At 35.3% G+C, this 21,988-nt stretch overlaps 1 protein-coding gene and 1 non-coding gene across 2 annotated transcripts; both read left to right on the top strand.

Annotated features, from left to right (window-relative positions):
- The first annotated feature begins 1,532 nt into the window (after nt 1–1,532).
- LOC121174139 (uncharacterized) lies at nt 1,533–21,954 on the top strand. Its single transcript, XM_041012706.1, has 7 exons — nt 1,533–1,605; nt 19,438–19,491; nt 19,592–19,657; nt 19,920–20,017; nt 20,090–20,127; nt 20,228–20,318; nt 21,865–21,954. Exons 1-7 carry the CDS (start codon nt 1,533–1,535, stop codon nt 21,952–21,954), a joined length of 510 nt encoding a protein of 169 aa, XP_040868640.1.
- On the top strand, nt 14,753–14,859 carry LOC113001076 (small nucleolar RNA R71). Its single transcript, XR_003266407.1, has one exon. It is a non-coding gene; the product is annotated as a small nucleolar RNA R71 (small nucleolar RNA).
- Nucleotides 21,955–21,988: the final 34 nt, after the last annotated feature.

The following is a 21,988-nucleotide window of genomic DNA, read 5'->3' on the forward strand; positions in this document are numbered from 1 at the left end:
TGAATTAATAGATATGTTCCTTTTAAACAAAATCATATAAATTGGAATAAGCTGATAAATTGAAATAAAGTGCATATTCCAATTGTTGTTTGGATGGACTGGCAAGTACTTCCCACTTTCGGTAGACAGGTTATATACAAATGGATAAGTCTCACCTGGTGTTGCTTTTACTAATGGATAAGTCTTACATGTAATAGAATGGTTAGTACAAATTTATATCATTGTTTTCATCAAAACCTTAAGAGATGTCTGGGTCGTCCAATGATGGATCATCTAGTGTTTAACAATATCCCCTTTTTGATGTTGACAAATAATGCAATCATATCCCCCAAGGGCATTGGATACAAGACTCCAAGAAGATTGGGCCAGAGATGCAAGAGAAGGCGCTAGGGTTCTCATGAGCCTTAGGGTAGATTTTGGGCCCATGGGATAAGTATGAGTCCACTTATCTTTGTACATATTAGATTAAGGTTTCATTATTTTTGGATATTGTATTTAGGGCTCCATAATGTAGGTAGGGTATCCTAGAAATGTAGGATTTTTCAGCCTTTGTATTTTAGGGCACCTAGACTAGTTTTTGTATTAGAGGTAGTTTTGTAATTTCACATACATTAAGTGAATATTTGATGTGTGTGTTGGGATATAAATTTAATTGAATTGGGAGAAGCCCAATCCAATTAAATTTTAGAGGGGGAGGTGAGCATTTGCTTGCTACACCCCATTGCCACATCATATAGTCACACTTTATGCATGTCCTTCATGCTTTACATGCCTCATGACACCTAAGCACACTTAGTGGATAATCTTGGACTTGATCATGGATTAGTGGGCTGAACCATAGCTAAAATTCACTAATCATAATTAGTGAAATTTTGGCTCCACAAATTCAATTTCAAATTCAAATGAAATTTGAATAGAAATTTAAATTTTCCTCCAATTTTGTGTGACACTTAGGCTATAAATAGAGGTCATGTGTATGCATCTTTTGAACTTTGATCATTTGAGAATTACACTTCAAAAGTTCAGATCTCATTTGATGCATAAAATTTTGTGATCCTTCTCTCCCTCTCATTCCACTCATATTCTCCTTTCTTCAAGCTCTTATCCATGACTTCCTATGGTGGTGAGCTTCTTCTTGACTCATCTTCTCCTTGAAGTGGCGTCTCCAATCATTTTTCTTCCTTCTCCATTCCACTGCCATTGAACTTCAAGAAGCAAAGGACTCCATTGATGAAGAAGATCCAAGGCCTAGAGGCTCCACATGGAGCTACATCAACAAACTATATAAATTTTGAGAAATGAATATAGCATTTATATATCAAAATAATTTCAGTATGAATGCAATAGATCAGAATGCTATATGTGGTGGCTTTCAACTCCCCCTCAGTCCAATATACTTATGCATGTGTGGATGCATCTGTAAACATAAACATATTGGACATTTTCAAAACACCTTATTTTATTAATTGACTGGTGTTTACATAAAAGAATCTTTCATATACTTCTCCCCTTTTGTTATTAGCAAAAAGGCAATGCGTTTGAAGGTGAAAGAAGTGATGGAAGACATCGTTGCGGATCTTAAGTGGGCAGTGGTGGAATATCAGAGTGAGTAGGTGGTGGCAAAAGTGGTTGAGGAATGGCTATTTGTGGGGGAGGGTTAAGGCTAAGTGTTTGTGTTTGGTTAGAGGGTGGAAGAGTGGGTTGAATACTTACTGGTGGTTGAGGTTGGACGGGTGGAAGTGGCATTGGGGGTAGCAATAACACTTAATAGACGTATCTGGGCCTATTGTAGATTCAGAATGAGAGATTCACCAAGGCTATTGAATTGAGTAGCGATAGCTTGTTACATGGTGCATTTGAACTCTTCATTCTTAGCCCTTTGCTTCTCAACAAAGCTGTCCATAGCCAGTCCAATCATCTCCTTTACTTTAGTTTTAGTTACTACTTCTGGAGGAGCAAAATTGATTTGAGTGTGTTAACGTTTTAATTACGTTAGGATTTATGTCAACCAAGAGCAACATTTTAAAACCTTTCGAATAAAGATATTTTTTGTGTTTTTATATTTTAAACTATCGAAAACTAAAACTAATCAAAACATAAAATAAAAGATGTTTTTTTAGAGATTAATGTGCTAAAAATTTAATAACCAAAATTCAAAGAAAAGGTAAAAAGTTACTTGTTGATGCGATAATAATTGTAGACGAAAACAATAATGTTGAGATGCTAAGATTGTACTAAGAATCCCCCTATTTGCTGAAATTCCTCACACTTTTGTGTTGTTATATCGTTCATCCCTAATTCACTAATGTATTCTATCCCTAATCCCTTGGGTGATAGATCCTAAATCACTTGGCTTGATTCCCAATCCCTTAGCTTGATTCCCAATTTCTTGGCAAACCAACACAAGCAATCAACATTATCATTTGAGAATTAGCAAGACTTAATCAAGATTATTCTATCACTATTAAGTATCCAATTCAGTTCAGGTTTCAACAAGACTCTCTAAATTGCACATCAATTTTTGGAATCATCTATGAGGAGCGTAGACTCACAAAGCATTATGTATAGAAGGAATATAATGAACTCAAACAATATATTAATACGAGAAAATTACATCAAATAGGATTCAATCCTTTCCTCTCCTAGCTAAGAAAGAAACTAGCCACTCATGAAATACAAGAAGAAAGAAGAGAAAAGGGTTTTTCAGTGAAGGGTGGTGTGTAGAGATGTTTTTTGGATGCTGCCTATGCCTTTCTATTTATAGAATCATAGATGTGTTTAATTCTAGCTTCAAGAAGCTTCACTACTTTTTTTTGGATTTCTTCTTTCATCACCAAGTTGAGTATCCTTTGCGGTTGTACTATTGCTTTGAAGTCCTCTTCAAGGTTGATTTTGTGCATGTAGATCGATGGACTTATTCCTTTGAGGTCAAAGATTTGTCATCCTAAGTCATGCTTGTGCTTCTTTAGTACCTCCACTAGTCTATTTTCTTCCTCTTTGCGCAACATGCTACTAATGATGGCTCGTTTCTCTTCCTTGTCCTCTAAAAAGACATATTTAAGGTGAGGAGGCAAGAGCTTTGATTTGAAGATAGGTTTTTCTTTTAATCAAGGTTCTTGGATTTTCTATTTTATTTTCCAGCACTTCCTTTGAGGAATCTAGGTGCTAGATGCATTTCCCCAACTCTTCATTATGCTCTGGTGTGAGGTCTTCCACGTTGTTGGTTAAAACAAGCTCTAATGGTGTTGGTGTTACGATGTGAGTTTGGTCTTCCATTACTTCATCAATTATATCCACCTTGAAGCAAGCTCCTTTATCCTTGGGGTGCTTCATAGCTTCACTCACATCAAATGTGATCTCCTTGTCATCCACTCATAAAGTGCATTTTCCCTCCCAACACTGGTGACAACATTAGCGGTATTCGTGAATGGTCTTCCTAGAATTAAAGGGACAATGATGTCTTCATTGATATCCATGATGACAAAGTCCACTTGTATGGTGAACCTCCCAACTCATACAAGCATGCTCTCCAATATTCCAAGAGGAAATTTAGTGGAACGGTCCGCTAGTTGTATCATCATACGTGTTGGTTTCATTGCTACCTTTCCAATTTTGTTTAGCAGAGATAATGGCATTTGGTTGATTCTAGATCCAAGATTAAGGAATACTCTTCCTAATGATAGATTCCCAATTGATATAGGAATAATAAAACTACCAGGACCACCTAGCTTCTTTGGATTCTCCAAGATGGCACTGCAATCCTCTTTAAGAGTCTCTACATCCTAGTTTTTCAAACTCTTCTTCTTAGTTATGAGGTCTTTTAAGAGCTTTGAGTATTCCGACATCATGTCCATGGCATTAGTGAAAGGAATGGTGACATTGAGTTGCTTAATCAAGTCTATAAGCCTTATATATTGTCGCTCCTTGTCTTTGTTTGTTTGCGAGGATACGACTTCTCAAGTCTAATTTCTTGTTAGCTTCTCGTGTTAGTTAGCTCTTTGTCTTGATTGGATCTCGTACTATTTCTTCAACTATCACGTCCTTCTCTTGTATGTCTTCCTTCACTCTATTGTCTAACTCCATGTCCTTTCTTACCGGCTTTTTAGTTTCTAACCCGCCTTTTGTTGTTACGATATTGCAGTCAACCTTGTCGGCGATTTCTTGTATTTGCATTGCTAACTCCTTTACCTAATCTTTTAACAAATTTATTACCTCCATAGTGTTCTCGAGGTTGGAGTAGGATGTGGTTCTAAGGTTGTGATGCAATCTCAGCCCCCAAGGGCATTGGATAGAAGACTCCAAGAAGATTGGGCAAGAGATGCAGGAGAAGGTCCTAGGGTTCTCATGAGCCTTAGGATAGATTTTTGACCCATGGGCTAAGTATGAACCCACTTATCTTTGTACATATTAGATTAAGGTTTTATTAATTTTGGGCCTTGTATTTAGGGCTCTATAGTGTAAGGAGGGTACCCTAGTAATGTAGGATTTTTTAGCCCTTGTATTTTAGGGCATCTAGACTAGTTTTTGTATTAGGGGTAGTTTTATAATTTCACATGTATTAAGTGCACTATTTGATGTGTGCGCTGGGAGAGAAATTTAATTGAATTGGGAGAAGTCTAATCCAATTAAATTTTGGACCATCCTAAGGGGGAGGTGAACATTTTCTTGCTACACCCCATTGCCACAACATATAGTCACACTTTGTGCATGTCCTTCATGCTTTACATGCCTCATGACACCTAAGCATATTTATTGGAGAATCTTGGATTTGATCTTGGATTAGTGGGCTGAACCATGGCTGATTTACTAATCATAATTAGTGAAATTTTGGTTTCAAATTTGGCTCCACAAATTCTAATTCAAATTTAAGTGAAATTTGAATAATTTCCCTCCAATTTTGTGTGACACTTAGGCTATAAATAGTGACCTTTTGTGTGCATTTTTTTTTCAACTTTTATGATTTGAGAAATTAGACTTCAAAGTTCAGACTTCATTCTCCCTCTTCTCTCTCTCAAAATTTCATTCCCCTCTCTCCCTGCCCCTCTTCTCATCTTCTCCTACCTTAAAGCTCATATCCATGGCTTCCTATGATGGTGAGCTTGTTCTTGACTTATATTCTCCTTGAAGTGGCGTCTCCAAACTCCTTTCCTCCGTCTCCATTCCACTACCATTGATCTTCAAGAAGCAAATGACTCCATTGACGAAGAAAATCCAAGGCCTACAGGCTCCACATGGAGCTACATTAGGTTGATTACGACTTTTTCTAATTCTGTATTGCATTTTCTCATGAATTTGGCTTCCTTAGTTACTTCCTCCATATAGTAACAGGTATAATGGTTATCTTCACACTCTTCACATGAGAGAATTTGTTGTTTTGGCAATATCAACCGTTGAAGTTGAAAAAAACAATGGGACTAACGAAACCAAGAGGGGGTGAATTTCTGTAAAATCAAATAGTCAAACACAGAGTTTTAAAACTTTTGTTGCCCAAGGGATCGTTGTTAGACTATTGGCATGCGTACCAATGCCATCGTAGGTTACAAATTTTATAAAAGAGATCATCTCCACAGGGACTTGAGTTACTCAGTTTCTCCAGATAAAAGTAAACAATTCAATAGTTATGTACTACAAATTTAATCAAAATCTCGGGTTTAGAAAAAATAATGGAAATAAAAAAGAAGTTGAAATAATAGAAATAACAAAATTAGTGCGTTAAAATACAAAATTACGAAAACAAATAAAATGATTTTAATTAATTCAAGAGAAAAGTAGGATTGGATTTCATCGTTTGTACCCTCATTATCCAAATAATATTAATACATATGAATTATTTGCTAACATCACTGATCCACACATCAAATCACCCCGAATAGATCCCTTGCATTCGAGAATCCTAAGAATATTTACCAAATATTGATTCCTCGCATATGAAATAAATATCCCAACATTACAATCATAATGTCGTGCTATTTGCAATCAAAATGTTATCCTCTATACCTAGTAACATAATGTAAAGAGTAAATTCATTCAGTTCAAATTCTAAGAGTACTTTTCAGTCAAACTTTAAATCTAATTTCATGAAACTAGTGATCAAATAGAATCAAGCATTACAAACAAAATGAAACCACCAGTAATGAGTAGAAAAGATTCATATATATATATATATATATATATATATATATATATATATATATATATATATATAAAATACCTAAAGAGATACATAAGGGAACAAAGATTACATCCAATCCTTTGGAGAAACTAGCTGATCATTGTGTAGAGCACAAGATCAACAGAAGAAATTATGAAAGGTGCAATCCACGGTCACTTCTCTGAAGCTCTAGCTCCATTTTTCTCTTTTCTCTCTCCTAACTTCGTGTTGTTCTTCCTCTGGTTTCTACACTCTACATTTGCTGGTTTGTGATTTTGCATGGCTTTTAAATGAAATGGTCCAAGAGTTGCCAAACCGACTCGCCCAGGCGAGTTGGTTCCTTCATGCCGAAGAAATCTCACTAGCCAGATGAGTTGATTGCTAGTCTGGGCGAGTGGCACTCTGAAATTCTTCAAAAATGATCCTTTTGCTCGTCATCTTTGCTTGGTTTCTGGATCTAATAAACAACCATCAAAACATAAGAAATGCCTAGATGAATCTTCCATATTTAAATAAAAACATTTATAAATGTACAATATATAAAACAACTAGAATTAAGGGAAGTTTTTAAGAAAATTGAATCAAAAGATAAGTGCTAAGATTCTAATCGCAAAAATAACTAAAATATTGCACTTATCAAGGCCCCCAACCTAGAATCTTGCTTGTCCTCATGCAAAGTATAGAACAAAAACTACAAATAACAATAGTATAAGTATTAAAAATGCTTCAATATTTCTACACCAAAATTATGAACATGATTTGTAAAAATCAACCTCCAACATGATCTGAACAACATTCTTCAAACACTTAACAATGAGAAATGAAAGCACAAAGAGGAAATTCATAGAACCAAATGAGATTAATATCAATTTGCATTTTGTTTCTAAAGAACATAGGAGAAAACACTTGATTTAATCAAATAGGGGAAAACCCCTCAGGTGTATAATTCTCACACAAGCAAGTGTTTCATCTCAATTCCAACACTGATATGTCATTGATCGAGACCGTACCCGAATCAAGTAAGCATTAAAATGCAGTAACTAGGAAGTGATCCTAGGTCGTTTCCCAACGAGCAATGATAAACCAAATGTTCACAACAGATAGTAGGAAAATAGTAACGAATTGGGGGGGGGGGGGTTGTTTGCTTTTGTAAATTAAATAGCAAATAGATGTGAATTAGAAAATATCAAAATTAAAACACGTTGTTTCCCCTTGATTCACAAGCAAGTCTCTTATCCTAGGTTACGAGAGTTTATCCTTTATCAGTTCAACCACTTAATCCAACCCTAAATTAAATTACTAAGCGAAATTTAACATAAGGCATTCATTATGTGATTAAGCAACACATACACCAATTAATCATAAACGATCATTAAGCATGAACGTAAATTAAGCGCAGAGACAATTAATCAAGCACTAAGCATTCATGAATTAATAGCAACAAATTCAGAGTAATTAGTGAAGAGGAAAAATTGAACAGAATTTAACAGTAATAATAGAACCTCAAAGAGAACTGTGCTTGATCCTCAAGACAAAACAACGCTGGAGACTTAGCCTTCCATTAATCAATAGAGAATGAAATTATAGATTGAAGAACGAAATTTTATTGCTGAAACGAAAAGTAAAAACTGGAATTGTAAAACGAAAAAGTGTCTAAAAGAAGAAGAGAAGCCTAAAACTAAAAACGAAAGAGGAAAGAGGAGAGAAGAGAGACTAAACTAGAACCTTGGTGCTGTTATATAGTTTTCAGCCCCAAAGCTTACAAATCTGTTTTAAATCCAAGCCCATAAATAAAATAAAATCTAGATAAGATAAGATCTAGATGAAATAATATCTAGATGAGATCAAATCTAAATAATATCTAGATAAGATAAAATTTGGTAGAATAAAATAGTCTCCTCTCTTAAAGTCCAAGCCCAATTTTGGATTCAAGCCCAAGCCCAATTCTGGATTCAAACCCAATTGCTTATAATTCTCCTGAAATTAAATTAAAAACACAAAATTAATCCAGTAGGCCAAATGATAAAACTGCATAATTAATTTGACAATTAAGGCTAATCAGTAATTAAAATGGTGACAAAAATGGTTAAGAAATATGAGAAAATGATGACACATCAAATCCCCTCACACTTAGCCTTTTGCACTCCTGGGCAAAATAAATAAAAAAAACAAAGCAAGGGACAAATTCAGAGACATTAAAGAGAAACAAACAGACACAACAACAATTACATATTTCTCAATGAATCTCAAGGAATGAAAAAAATGGGTAACATCTAACATGAAGAGATCCAAAGAGTCAAGACATTCGTGAAAATCTTCCAAGCAACCCAATCATGGCAAAATAGTTAATCAGCTCAAGAATAAAAAGTGATAAAGCCTCACAAGATATACACTCTATCTCTCAAGTGTCTACGCTACTATTTACCCTCAAAGCACCCATGAAAACCAACACCACATAAACTTGGCAAGATTCTAAAATTGACAATCAACCCATAAACACAAGCACATGAGGATCAAAAGGTCTTTTAAGGTTGTAATGGGGCCAAGGACAAGGTAGGGAAAAATATGGAATAAGTAGCTAAATCCCAAAGGAATAGAGGAGCAACGGGGAATAAGTGCATATTAAGAAAAAATAACAAAACCTAAAGATGAAATTTAAACGCAAAGAGTCTCATAATTCTTTTTCCATTTAAGATCTTATTCACTCAACTTTATTGCTTTTCTTTTTCTTTTTTTTGAATTGATTCAACTAAATTTTTTTTTAGTACTATAGCATTTGAGAAATAGCATATCATTCAGAATGTCCAACATTTAACCAGTATACAATGTACATCAAGTATGGCCCAAAATACATCATGAAGCATAGCCAACGAAATATGTTATCCAACAAAACCCCCCACACTTATTACTAAAACAATTCCAAAGCTCCAAAATTCCTTAAGGTTAAGGTGAGATCATGGTTTTTCACTTAAGGCTTGTAATGAGCTTCAAAACAAAGAAAGGGAAACATAGGCTCAAAGGGCTATCAAAGGGATTAATTCAAGGTAAGTCCATTTGACTAGAGGCTTATAAGAACAAAATTGCCTAAATCATTTCCAAATATGCATGTGAATTAAGAAGCATCAACAAGAATCAAGCCAAGGCTATTGTGCAAGCAATCAATGGGGCAAAACACACCAAATGATTATGATGATGACTCAAATTCTCACAAAGGTAAACTTATCACTTCCAAATTGAGATTTCAAAACTATCATGACATGTAGAGGAAAAACAAGGACTTCAAATCACCAAATGTCAAGCGACTTTTATTTTCAAAACAATTTACCCATTACTTGAACATATCCTATAATTCAAAGAAAAATATGCAAAGTTTTACATGCAAATAGAATTGACCTAAAATATTAAACTAGAAACCCAAAAAAACTAACAAAATTAACAAATTTAACACAACTAACAAAATTAACAAAACTAACAAAACTAGCAAAACCAAAGATCGTTCCCCCCATACTTAAACAACACATTGTCCTCAATGTAGCACAAGTAAAAGATTAAAAGCAATTAAACCATCAAATAGAATCGGACAAATGTAATAAAAGTAAAGAAGGAGATAGGAAAAGAAAAACTCCCTAAGTCATGGTGGAGGAAGAGTAGGGTGGAGTAAGGAAGTCTCTTCCACCACTACGTCCACTAAAGAAGGGTTTGTGAGGAATGACTTAAGTCGGTGTCCATTGACCTTGAAGCTCTAGTTTGTGGAGTTGCTTTTGATCTCGACTGTACCATAAGGAAAAAAATTAGTAACAACAAAAGGACCAATCCACTTAGACCTCAACTTACCACTCATGAGTCCAAGCTTAGAATTATACAATAACACTTTTTGCCCAACCATGAAGTCCTTCTTAATTATCATGCTATCATGGAACTTCTTGGTCTTTTCTTTGTAGAACTTGGCATTCTCATACGCTTCTAGGAAGATCTCATCTAACTCACTCAGTTGCAACTTTCTTTCCTCACCAGCTTGATCCATAGAGAAGTTGCAGGTCTTCACTGCCCTGTATGATTTGTGTTCAATCTCAACTGGAAGATGACATGCCTTTTCAAAGACAACCCGATAAGGAGACATTCCTATGGGTGCTTTGTAGGCAGTCCTATGTGCCCAAAGAGCATCATCTAGCCTGGTACTCCAATCTTTCCTGCTTGGCTGCACAATCTTCTCTAAAATTCTCTTGATCTCCCTGTTAGAAATTTCTGCCTGTCCATTGGTTTGGGGGTGGTATGGTGTGGATACCCTATGTACAACCCCGTACTTTTTAAGCAAGACATGCATTGATTTGTTGCAAAAATGGGTTCCTTGATCACTAACGATTGCTTTAGGTACTCCAAACCTGCAAAACAGATTAGATCTGACAAAATCTACAACAACCTTAGCATCATTAGTTCTAGTGGGCTTGGCTTCCACCCATTTTGAAACATAATCAACTGCAAGGAGAATGTAAACATAACCAAAAGATACAGGAAAAGGGCCCATGAAATCTATACCCCAGACATCAAACACCTCATAGAATAGCATAGGTTGCTGAGGCATTTGTTGTCGCCATGTAAGTGCACTTCCTGCTCTCTGACACTGCTCACAAGTGCTACAAATCTTCCACGCATCTTTAAAGATGGTGGGCCAATAAAAGCCACAGTCAAGCACTTTGCGAGCTGTCCTTTGAACACCCAGATGACCTCCCGGTGTGGAAGAATGACAGAACTGTAGGACTGAGTCAGTCTCATAATCTGGAATGCATCGTCTAATGACCTGATCACTGCACAATTTCCACAAGTAGGGGTCATCCCAAATAAAATGCTTAGCATCACTTTTAATTTTATCTTTTTGAGCCTTAGATGCTAAGGGAGGAAAAACAATAGCAACTAAATAATTGACAATGTTAGCAAACCAGGGAGTAGAAAGAGAATCAGAAATACTATACAATATATATAAATGATCATTCGGGAAATCATCCCGAATGGGTGAGTCCTCATCAGACACATGTTCGATCCGAACTCAAATGATCAACAACTAAATTTTGTGCTCTGCTCCTATCACGGATCTCCAAGTCAAATTCTTGGAGCCAGAGCATCCATCGGATCAACCTAGGCTTTGAATCAGCCTTCTTCAACAAGTACTTTAAAGCTACATGGTTAGTATAAACAATAATGCGAGTACCAAGCAAATAAGAACGAAATTTTTCAAGAGTAAAAACTATGGCTAGTAGCTCTTTCTCAGTAGTAGTATAATTCGCTTGGGCAGCATCTAAAGTCCTAGAAGCATAATATATCACCCTAGGCAATTGATCAATTTTCTGAGCAAGGACAGCCCCCAATGCATAATTTGATGCATCACACATAAGCTCAAAAGGGGCTGTCCAGTTGGGTGCCTGGATGATGGGGGTGGTAGTCAGTGCTTTTTTGAGGCAATGAAAAGCCTCTTTGCATTTATCATTAAAGTCAAACTCCACCTCCTTTTGCAACAAGTTGGATAGTGGAAGGGCTACTTTGCTAAAATCTCTTATAAAGCGCTTGTAGAATCCTGCATGACCAAGAAAAGATCGCACCTCTCGCACGCAAGAGGGGTAAGGCAATTGTGAAATAACAGAAATTTTTGCAGGATCTACTTCAATGCCCTTATTGGAAATAATGTGGCCTAAAACTATACCTTGCTCAACCATAAAATGACATTTTTCAAAATTTAGAACAAGGTTAGTTTCAATGCATCTATTCAAAACCTTTTCTAGACTATCCAAACAAATATCAAAAGAGGATCCATATATAGTGAAATCATCCATAAACACCTCTATGCAATTTTCTAAAAAATCACTAAAAATACTGATCATGCACTGCTGGAAGGTACTAGGGGCATTGCACAGGCCAAAAGGCATCCTCCTATAGGCAAAAGTGTCGAAGGGGCAGGTGAATGTGGTCTTTTCCTGATCCTCAGGAGCAATAGTGATTTGCATATAACCAGAAAAACCATCAAGGAAATAGTAGTGAGATTTACCTGCCAGGCATTCCAGCATCTGGTCAATGAATGGCAGGGGAAAATGGTCCTTTTTGGTAACCTGGTTCAGCCTCCTATAGTCGATGCAGACTCTCCAACTGTTCTGCACCCGAGTAGGAATCAACTCCTCCTTCTGATTTTTTATCATGGTGAGGCCGGTTTTCTTCGGAACTACCTGGACGGGACTCACCCAATGGCTGTCGGAGATAGGATAAATGATTCCAACTTGCAAAAGCTTGGTTACCTCCTTCTTCACTACATCAAGAATTACCAGGTTGAGTCTTCTCTGTGGCTGTCTTACTGGTTTAGCCCCATCCTCTAAATTTATTCGATGCATACATGTGGATGGGCTAATACCAGGAATGCCCGCCAGGGTCCAGCCTATAGCCTTTTTATGCTTCTTGAGAACTAATAATAGCTTCTCCTCTTGCTCATCAGCAAGGGAGGCAGATATAATTACTGGAAAACTTTTGTTATCATCCAAGTAAGCATATTTTAAATTTGATAGTAGAGGCTTCAATTCTGGTGTGGGTGGCTGGACAATGGTAGAAAGAGATGGTTTCTCAGCCTGTACCTCATAAAGAAAGTCAGAGGTATGTGTACTTCCTGAAACATGGTTAGTTCTATCTGACTCTAGAAAATCATTCTCATGAGGTAAAACATCACCAGACATGTAATCAATATCAATTTCAGATTCACTCTCAACATCAAATTCAGACATATGATCAAGTACAAATTTATATTCAATGCATGAAGAGTGACAGTCATGCAGATTAGAATGAAGATCAGTCATGTATTCATCAACAATATAGTCAATTATTTTAGCATGAAATATAGAAAGATCTTCAGATGGATGTTTCATAGCATTTAGAATATTAAAATGAACAGTTATATCACCAAACTCCATAGATAGTGTGCCTGCATAAACATCTATCTTAGTTCTAGCAGTTTTCATAAAAGGTCTGCCTAGAATGATGGGAACTGATCCTTGCGAAAATCCTTCCTCCATATTCAAAATATAAAAATCAATAGGGAAAATCAGTTCACCAACTCTAAGTAAGACATCCTCTATGAAACCAGCAGTATAGGCAACACTTCTATTAGCTAAATGAATCACCACATCAGTTGACTGCAAAGGACCAAGAGATAGAGAATTAAAAATAGACAAAGGCATAACACTAACAGAAGCTCCTAAATCTAGCATGACATTGTCAAACTTATTGTTCCCTATAATACAAGGTATGATGAATGTACCTGGATCTTTACATTTTTCAGGGATTTGGGGAACAGATTTACCAATCAATGCGGAGACATTTCTGCCCATACTAATTCTTTCACTTCCTTTAAGCTTCCGATTATTAGTGCATAACTCCTTCAAGAATTTAGCATATCTTGGAATTTTCTTTATTGCATCCAGCAGAGGTATGTTTACCTCTACTTTTCTAAATGTTTCCAAGATCTCTTTCTCTGCCTCTTCCATTTTTTTGTTGGAAATTGCTCTTAGAGGGAATGGAAGAGGGATATGCTGCTTCTGTAAATCAGAATTACAAGTGGAAGATTCACCTGCATAGAAATTGTTAGGTAACTTACTCTTTAAATTTTTGTCATCATCTTTTTCTGGAGTAGAGTGAAGTTGGCCAGGTTCATTTGTGGATGAGGAAGATGTTGTTGGTTGAGGTCCTTGACACTGCTTTCCCGACCTCAATGTAATGACACTCACATTTTTGGGATTCTGGACAGATTAAGAAGGTAATCTGACAAAATTCCGGGATTGTTGTTGATTTAACTGTGTAGCCAATTGTCCCATTTGATTAGTTAAGCTCTGAATGGAGGCTCTGGTCTCTTGTTGAAATTGCATGTTTTGCATAGTCATTTGCCTCATAATTTCTTCAAGGGAAGGTTGCGGAGGAGCCTCAACTGTTTGTTGTTGTTGTTGTTGTTGTTGCTGGATTGGTGGAGGAACGTATGGTCTGCTTGGGCCAGCAGCATTCTGAAAATAAGGTTGTTGTTGTTCTTGCTGCTGTTGTGAAGGATTCGACCATCTAAGGTTGGGATGATTCCTCCACCCGGGATTTTACCTATTGCTGGAGAGGTCATAATTGTTCTATTGTGGCTGATTTTGCTGCTGAGGTTGAGGAGGTCTATTGTAGATGTTTGCAGCATAAGCTTCAGGCTGTTCAATTGCTTCAGATTGTTGCACAAAAGGGAAAAGGTCTGTGTGGTGGTCGGCAGAGGAGCATAAACCACAGAGTCTGGCGACAGGTGCAGATTTTTGATTCAAGGCCAGCTGGGTTACCAGGTTAACCAAGGCATCTAGTTTACCTTCAAGCTTCTTAGTCTCGGCTGATGAAGATGAATTCGTGGCTACTTCATGCACTCCTCTAATGACAATAGCATCATTTCTGGCACTAAATTGTTGGGAGTTGGAAGCCATCTTCTCAATTAAATTTCTGGCTTCAGCAGGGGTCATGTCTCCAAGGGCTCCACCACTGGCAGCATCTATCATACTTCTCTCCATGTTACTGAGTCCTTCATAAAAATATTGGAGAAGAAACTGCTCAGAAATTTGGTGGTGAGGGCAACTGGCACAAAGTTTTTTAAATCTCTCCCAGTATTCATATAGGCTCTCTCCACTGAGTTGCCTAATGCCTGAAATATCCTTTCTGATGGTCGTGGTCCTGAAAGCAGGGAAATTTATTCTAAGAATACTCTCTTGAGGTCATCCCAGCTCGTGATGGACCTTGGAGCAAGGTAATATAGCCAGTCCTTTGCCACTCCTTCTAAAGAATGAGGAAAAGCCTTCAGAAATATGTGATCCTCTTGGACATCTGGGGGTTTCATGGTGGAGCAGACAATATGGAATTCTTTCAGATGTTTGTGCGGGTCTTCACTTGCAAGGCCATGAAACTTTGGAAGCAAATGGATCAGTCTAGTTTTAAGAACATATGGGACATCCTCATCAGGGTATTGGATGCACAAGCTTTCGTAAGTGAAATCAGGTGCAACCATTTCCCTTAGAGTCCTCTCACGGGGTGGAGGTTGTGCCATGTTCTCAGAATGTTCAAAATCAAAATGTTCAAAACTATAATGCTCAAAATCAGGATGTTCAAAATTACCAACCACAAAATGCTCAGACTCACCAATAACAGAATGCTTAGGATGCTCAAAAGGTACAACAAGATGCCTAACTAATCTATGAAATGTCCTATCTATCTCAGGATCAAAGGGTTGTAAGTCAGATGGATTGTCTATAGTCATACACTACATTCAACATGCACAACTAGTTGTCTTCTTATGCAAGTAACAGTGTAGGTTTGAACTACAATTACCCTCAAATGATATCCAAATGACTTGAAATTTTGTGAGCAACACTCTAAAATCATAAAAAGATGGCACCAAAATTTTCAGGCAAAAATTCAAAGTCTAACTATGGAAAATACCTAAGGAAAGTTTAGACAAATAAAACAATAAAACTTGAAAAATAAAAAAAAAACTAGTAAACAGGGGATTTTGGCTAGCTAGAGACCTTAGCTGGCCTTTGGTATGGGAAATTTTTTTCTACCCCAAATACATATATAATAATAGTCATTCTGATACCCGAAGCAAAAGTTATGGCCGTTTGAAGTTTTGGTAAACACAAGTTCTCAAATTTTTTTGAATCTCTCAAATCTAGCCACACCAAGTGTTCCTGGTATTTTTCACACAAAATATGAGTCAAAAGAACCTACCACACCAAAATTCAGCCAAAAATAAAAACCCTAACTATCAAAACAAAAATTGCCAATTAAATTGTCAGCAACAGTCACTAATTCAGTCGCTAATGGATTTGTACTACTACTTTGTTTCCCAGGTCAGCAAAAGTGGTCGCTCTATCCGTCGCAAAGCACAATTCACAGCAAAACACAAAAACTGAAACAGGGGAAGCGCTGAACAAAAAAACTAAAACAAAACACCACACTAAACAAAATAACAAGACACTAACACAACACTAACACAACACGAAAGCATAAAACACGAATCACTAGCTATTATGAACCTTTGGACACTGCTCCCCGGCAACCCCGGCAACGACGCCAAATTTGATCGAGGTCGTACCCGAATCAAATAAACATTAAAATGCAGTAACTAGGAAGTGATCCTAGGCCGTTTCCCAATGAGCAATGATAAACCAAATGTTCACAACAGATAGTAGGAAAATAGTAACGAATTGGGGGGGGGGTTGTTTGCTTTTGTAAATTAGATAGCGAATAGATGTGAATTAGAAAACATCAGAATTAAAACACGTTGCTTTCCCTTGATTCACAAGCAAGTCTCTTATCCTAGGTTACGAGAGTTTATCCTTTATCAGTTCAACCACTTAATCCAACCCTAAATTAAATTACTAAGCGAAATTTAACATAAGGCATTCATTATGTGATTAAGCAACACATACACCACTTAATCATAAACGATCATTAAGCATGAACGTAAATTAAGCGCAGAGACAATTAATCAAGCACTAAGCATGCATGAATTAATAGCAACAAATTCAGAGTAATTAGTGAAGAGGAAAAACTGAATAGAATTTAACAGTAATAATAGAACCTCAAAGAGAACTGTGCTTGATCCTCAAGAGAAAACAACGCTGGAGACTTAGCCTTCAATTAATCAATAGAGAACGAAATTATAGATTGAAGAACGAAATTTTATTGCTGAAACGAAAAGTAAAAACTGGAATTGTAAAACGAAAAAGTGTCTAAAAGAAGAAGAGAAACCTAAAACTAAAAATGAAAGAGGAAAGAGGAGAGAAGAGAGACTAAACTAGAACCTTGGTGTTGTTATATAGTTTTCAGCGCCAAAGCTTACAAATCTGTTTTAAATTCAAGCCCATAAATAAAATAAAATCTAGAAAAGATAAGATCTAGATGAAATAATATCTAGATGAGATCAACTCTAAATAATATCTAGATAAGATAAAATTTGGTAGAATAAAATAGTCTGCTCTCTTAAAGTCCAAGCCCAATTCTGGATTCAAGCCTAATTGCTTATAATTCTCCCGAAATTAAATTAAAAACACAAAATTAATCCAGTAGGCCCAAATGATTAAACTGCATAATTAATTTGACAATTAAGGCTAATCATTGATTAAAATAGTGACAAAAAGGGTTAAGAAATATGAGAAAATGATGACACATTAGTCATAAATCAATTTTGCAATTCATTTCCCATCAAATTAAAGATAAATTACATAATCATCATGGATCATAAGGACTTATAGGGTTGGGCCTGGCTTGAAAGAAATCTTGGTTTTCTGGATATTCAAAAATACCTTGAGAATAGGAGAGCAAACATAAAAACAAGTTAGCAACTCAAATGAATCATCACTTCCTATCCCTTCCCTTTTCAACCAAGTTATCACTACTTCCTATACCAAAATCCCAACTTATAAAATTTACAACAACTCTGTAGAGTTTATAACATAATGTACATAATTCAGACATTTATTTATTCACAAAAGAACTTGTGTTCCATTTTCTTTTTTTATTTCCGTACCTTTTCTTTTCTATACAATATTTAATTTACATGAATAACCACATTTAAAAACAAAGTATTTACATCACATTAGCCACAAAATGATAAAAATCCCAAACCAAACACCTTTGCTCTCCTAACCTAAGGTAAGTTAGGAAACTTTTATCCTAGGTTAATGTTCTAACAAAATATCAAGTGTTTGGCTCAAAGGGCATGCAAATGGTAAAACAATATACATTGGGATAACTTTTTGGCTAGTGGATTAAAATGTAAAGAAGGAAAGAATGCCTAAATCATATCCATGCATCATATGTTATGACAATTAGAAATTCATGCAAAATCAATTGTAGAACATATCAGTGTCAAATCTATGGTTGCACCCAACCACTAAAGCTTAAGGCATGTTTCTATGTTCAAATCAAATTAGTGTTTTGAAAGTTGTTTTTTATCAAGTCCATGCAAAAACTTCTAAATTCATTTGGTATTTGGGAAAGCCATTCATTGTTTTTCATTCTCAATGTTTCCAAAAATCACTTTGTTGTGTTTTGATCCAATTCAAAAGCAAGTTTCAAAATCACTGGTTGCTGATTCTTTCCAAAACATGTTATGTCCAAGAAAAATTTTCTGTTTAAGTCCCAAAAAGAGTTATATATATTCTACAACTACGCTAACAGAACAAAATTATTTAGTGGTGTGTACTACCAAAAAGAGGGTGTCAGACCCTAATTTCATCCGGGGAATGTTTTTATCGTTCGACACAACCCGATCAATCATATGCAAGAACCTTGCTCGAGTGAATGAGTGTCTTCTTGAACTCAGGAGAAATTCACAACTCACTTTTTACCATGAGATCATCAAAAATGAAGTTTAGAAGTTGTGAATCACACACTTTTTCTAAGCACTTAATCTTCTCTTTCTTTCACTTAGCACAAAAGATTTTTCCACACTTAGAAGTGAGAACACAAGTAGGTTATTTATAGAGAAAATAGTTATAACCACATGTAATAGATTATTTTGAAGAAGTAATTGATTATATTATCATTTCAATCGACTAAAGTGTTCTTCCAATATCTGGAAAAATTTCAAAAATAATGTAATCGATTAAATTCTTGATGAATTCAATTAAAGTGTTCTTAATCACTTTCAGGAACACTCTTAACAGAGAAGTAATCAATTACGATTATCTGGTAATTGATTAAAGCATAGACTCATGAAAAACCAATCATTGTCTCAACTGAATTGTGCAACCAATTACAATTAGCTTGTAATTGATTAAACCGAAACAAGAATCTCTTTATAGGATACAAACACTTGTGTAATTAATTAAAATAGAAAATTTTATGCATTAAAGAAGTTTCTAACTTTAGAAACAATCTTCTTACCTCTACATGATGATGGATGATGCACATATAAAAATATAGAGACTAAGATGCAACAATCAGTACAAATGACACTCAAAGAGTTGAGCATGCAAAAAGACAAAACTTCTTCAAGCTCTATCACTTAGTCTTCATGCCCCTATCTCTAACAATTTTCAGAAAAGAATGAACACTAGTTTATAACAGTGTGTTGAACACTGGATGAACACTGGATGTTACTCTTAATAAAACAAGTTCCACTATGATTGGATGTAACTAATAAGAGCATTAAGATAGAGAATTATTACCTTGTTTTCTCATATTGTTGAAACCTATTAAGCTAGTTGTTGGAACTAGGACAGCCAATTGGGCACACTAAGACGGGCATAAGTTCCAGGAAGTTCCAAAGCCAAAATATGATTGTCTTTTATTTGGTAAGCTTTCACGATCCATGCTGAATTTGTTCTCTCTTACTTCGCTTTATTGTTCTATGCTATATATATGCATAACCTTTTCTTTTTTATTTAATTTCAGATCTTGATGACCCCATTTATCCTTATAGTTCTGGAGTCTCAGTGCAAATAGCAAAAAATATTGATGGTAATGAATTTACCAGACAATTATCTCTATCTCTCGCTTTCTATGTTTTATCCTTTTCATATACATATGTCTGAAGAATATGCTGCAAAATTAAAGGGAATAACAAAATGTTGTCCAATTTTTGTTATCCCATTTTCATAGACATGAATCATACCCTTTACCCAATACCGGCCTTCTATATGCGAGGGTTCAAACGTGGGTAACATTATCTGGTATCAAAGTTGAATTTAATTTTAAAAAAATGGGTTTATTTTAATATTGCAGTGTATGATTCAAAAGTTGGGGATGGAGGCTGTCAAAGTTACCGAATTGAACTATCCATTTTATAAGACTTATGGGATGACGATGGCTGGTCTAAGGGTATGATTTAATTAACATTTCAAAACTGATGTTTAACAAGAACCATCATTTTGTCTCTTATTCTCTCACCAGGCAATTGGCTATGACTTTGACTATGATGACTTTAACAGGTAAATTTCCTCTACACATATTTATTTATTTTTTTCTATTTGGGTCATTCATTTCAATCAAGTTCAAACCATGTTAAATGAGGCATTTTGTTTTGAGCAGTTTTGTTCATGGGAGATTGCCATATGATGTGCTGCTGAAACCAGATCATGTTCTCAGGGGCATTTTGCAAAGCCCGCTTGTTAGGAAAGTTGTAAGTTTGTGTGTTATCTTTTAATGGTGAAATTATTACTTTAGAGAAGCCTCTCTTCAGTTCACTCTTGATGTATGTATGGTGAAATTATTACTTTAAAGAAGCCTCTCTTCAGTTCAATTTTATTATTTTTTTAAGCCTCTCTATGCAACTTTTCAAGCTTAGGCTTCAAGCCAGACATGTGGTGAAGAAATGCAACAGAAGAGTACAAATTTGGAAAGTCAAATGGCAACATAAAAAAGGTAAAAGCACGTGTATTCATGCATTTGGGTCTAAGGTTTCTCATGCTTTGCTGGAATTTGTGACGCCCTGTTGGTGAAATTATTGGCCATTATATTAAAACTAGTCCTAACTAGTTGGGACATTGATTTTATGAATGTGGATTATTCACTTGAATTGCACCGCAACTTGTTGCAAGCCACTTTGTATAAAATAATATATAATAGTATAAAATTATATAGGTTAGATGGTAAAATACGAAAGCAAAAATATAGAGATGTGTCACAATTATTATAGTAGGTAACTAACTTTTCATTTTGACCCCTTAAAATTGGTTAGTCTCTTTTTTAATTTTTGTGGTTATCATGTACTTTTCTCTATCCATTATATTATTTTCTCCCACCTGCTCCTTAATCATCACTCACATAAAATTCACTGTTTCATTATCTTACAACTCACAATTATTAGATTGAGTCATTCTCCAAAACCAAAATAAAATGAAACCTTTGGTTGTTGCAGTTTGGGAGTAAACCAGAGTGAAAGTCTAGTTATTTTTTTATTACTCTCGATCTTTCAATCTCTCACAAATGACAATAATAATATATAGAAAGAAATAGACAACTTCTTTATTATATATTTTTTATATAAACAAGTTCATTTAAATTGAAACTAGTTAATACATTATCCAATTCAATTTTAATTGGATACACTAATTAAAAAAAAAACTTAATATGTAAAAATGTAATTTGTGTTTGTAGGTTAGGCATAACCCGCTTACATCCCTATTTCTTATTATTTATAAATAGGAACATTATTAATCTCATTTCTATCTTAAATGATTTACACACATATATATATATATGTCTCATGTAGTTATATTGATAGGCTCAGATATTTCATCAATACTTATCAAACATATAGACGTATCCAAAAATATAGATATTGAATACCTAATGAATACGGATAAGTAAAAGAAATTGATGTATTGATAGTTCATAGGTCAACACTTTTCATATTGATAGAATTTTTTAATAATTAGTGCAAAATAATATTTGTCCTTTTGTCTTATATTCAGTGAAATAATTTTTTTTTGTTTATGTAATTTTATATTCATTTGCATTATTGAATTTGTTTCTTTGCCACGCCTAGAAAATATTTTGTCTGTAGATTAGACCACCAAGGAACGGGCATACAATGTGAAAAAGAAAAGAAGTGTAAGTAGGGACGTAGCCAATAGAATGATTGGACGTAGAATTAACGTTTTGCAAAACTTAGATAAGCCAATAGTATACTGAATTTTTGTAATGTTTGTTTTGTTTTATGTCAGGTGTTAAGTATTCCACAAATATATCGTATAGGAACTATGTTATGTTCTGGGATGACAAGTTTGGAGCACATGGATTATCTGCAGAAGTAAGTCCTTGTCTCCTCAACCTTACTTAGCTCTACTG

This window comes from Glycine max, chromosome 2 (assembly GCF_000004515.6).
Source record: "Glycine max cultivar Williams 82 chromosome 2, Glycine_max_v4.0, whole genome shotgun sequence".
Classification (NCBI taxonomy): Eukaryota; Viridiplantae; Streptophyta; class Magnoliopsida; order Fabales; family Fabaceae; genus Glycine; species Glycine max.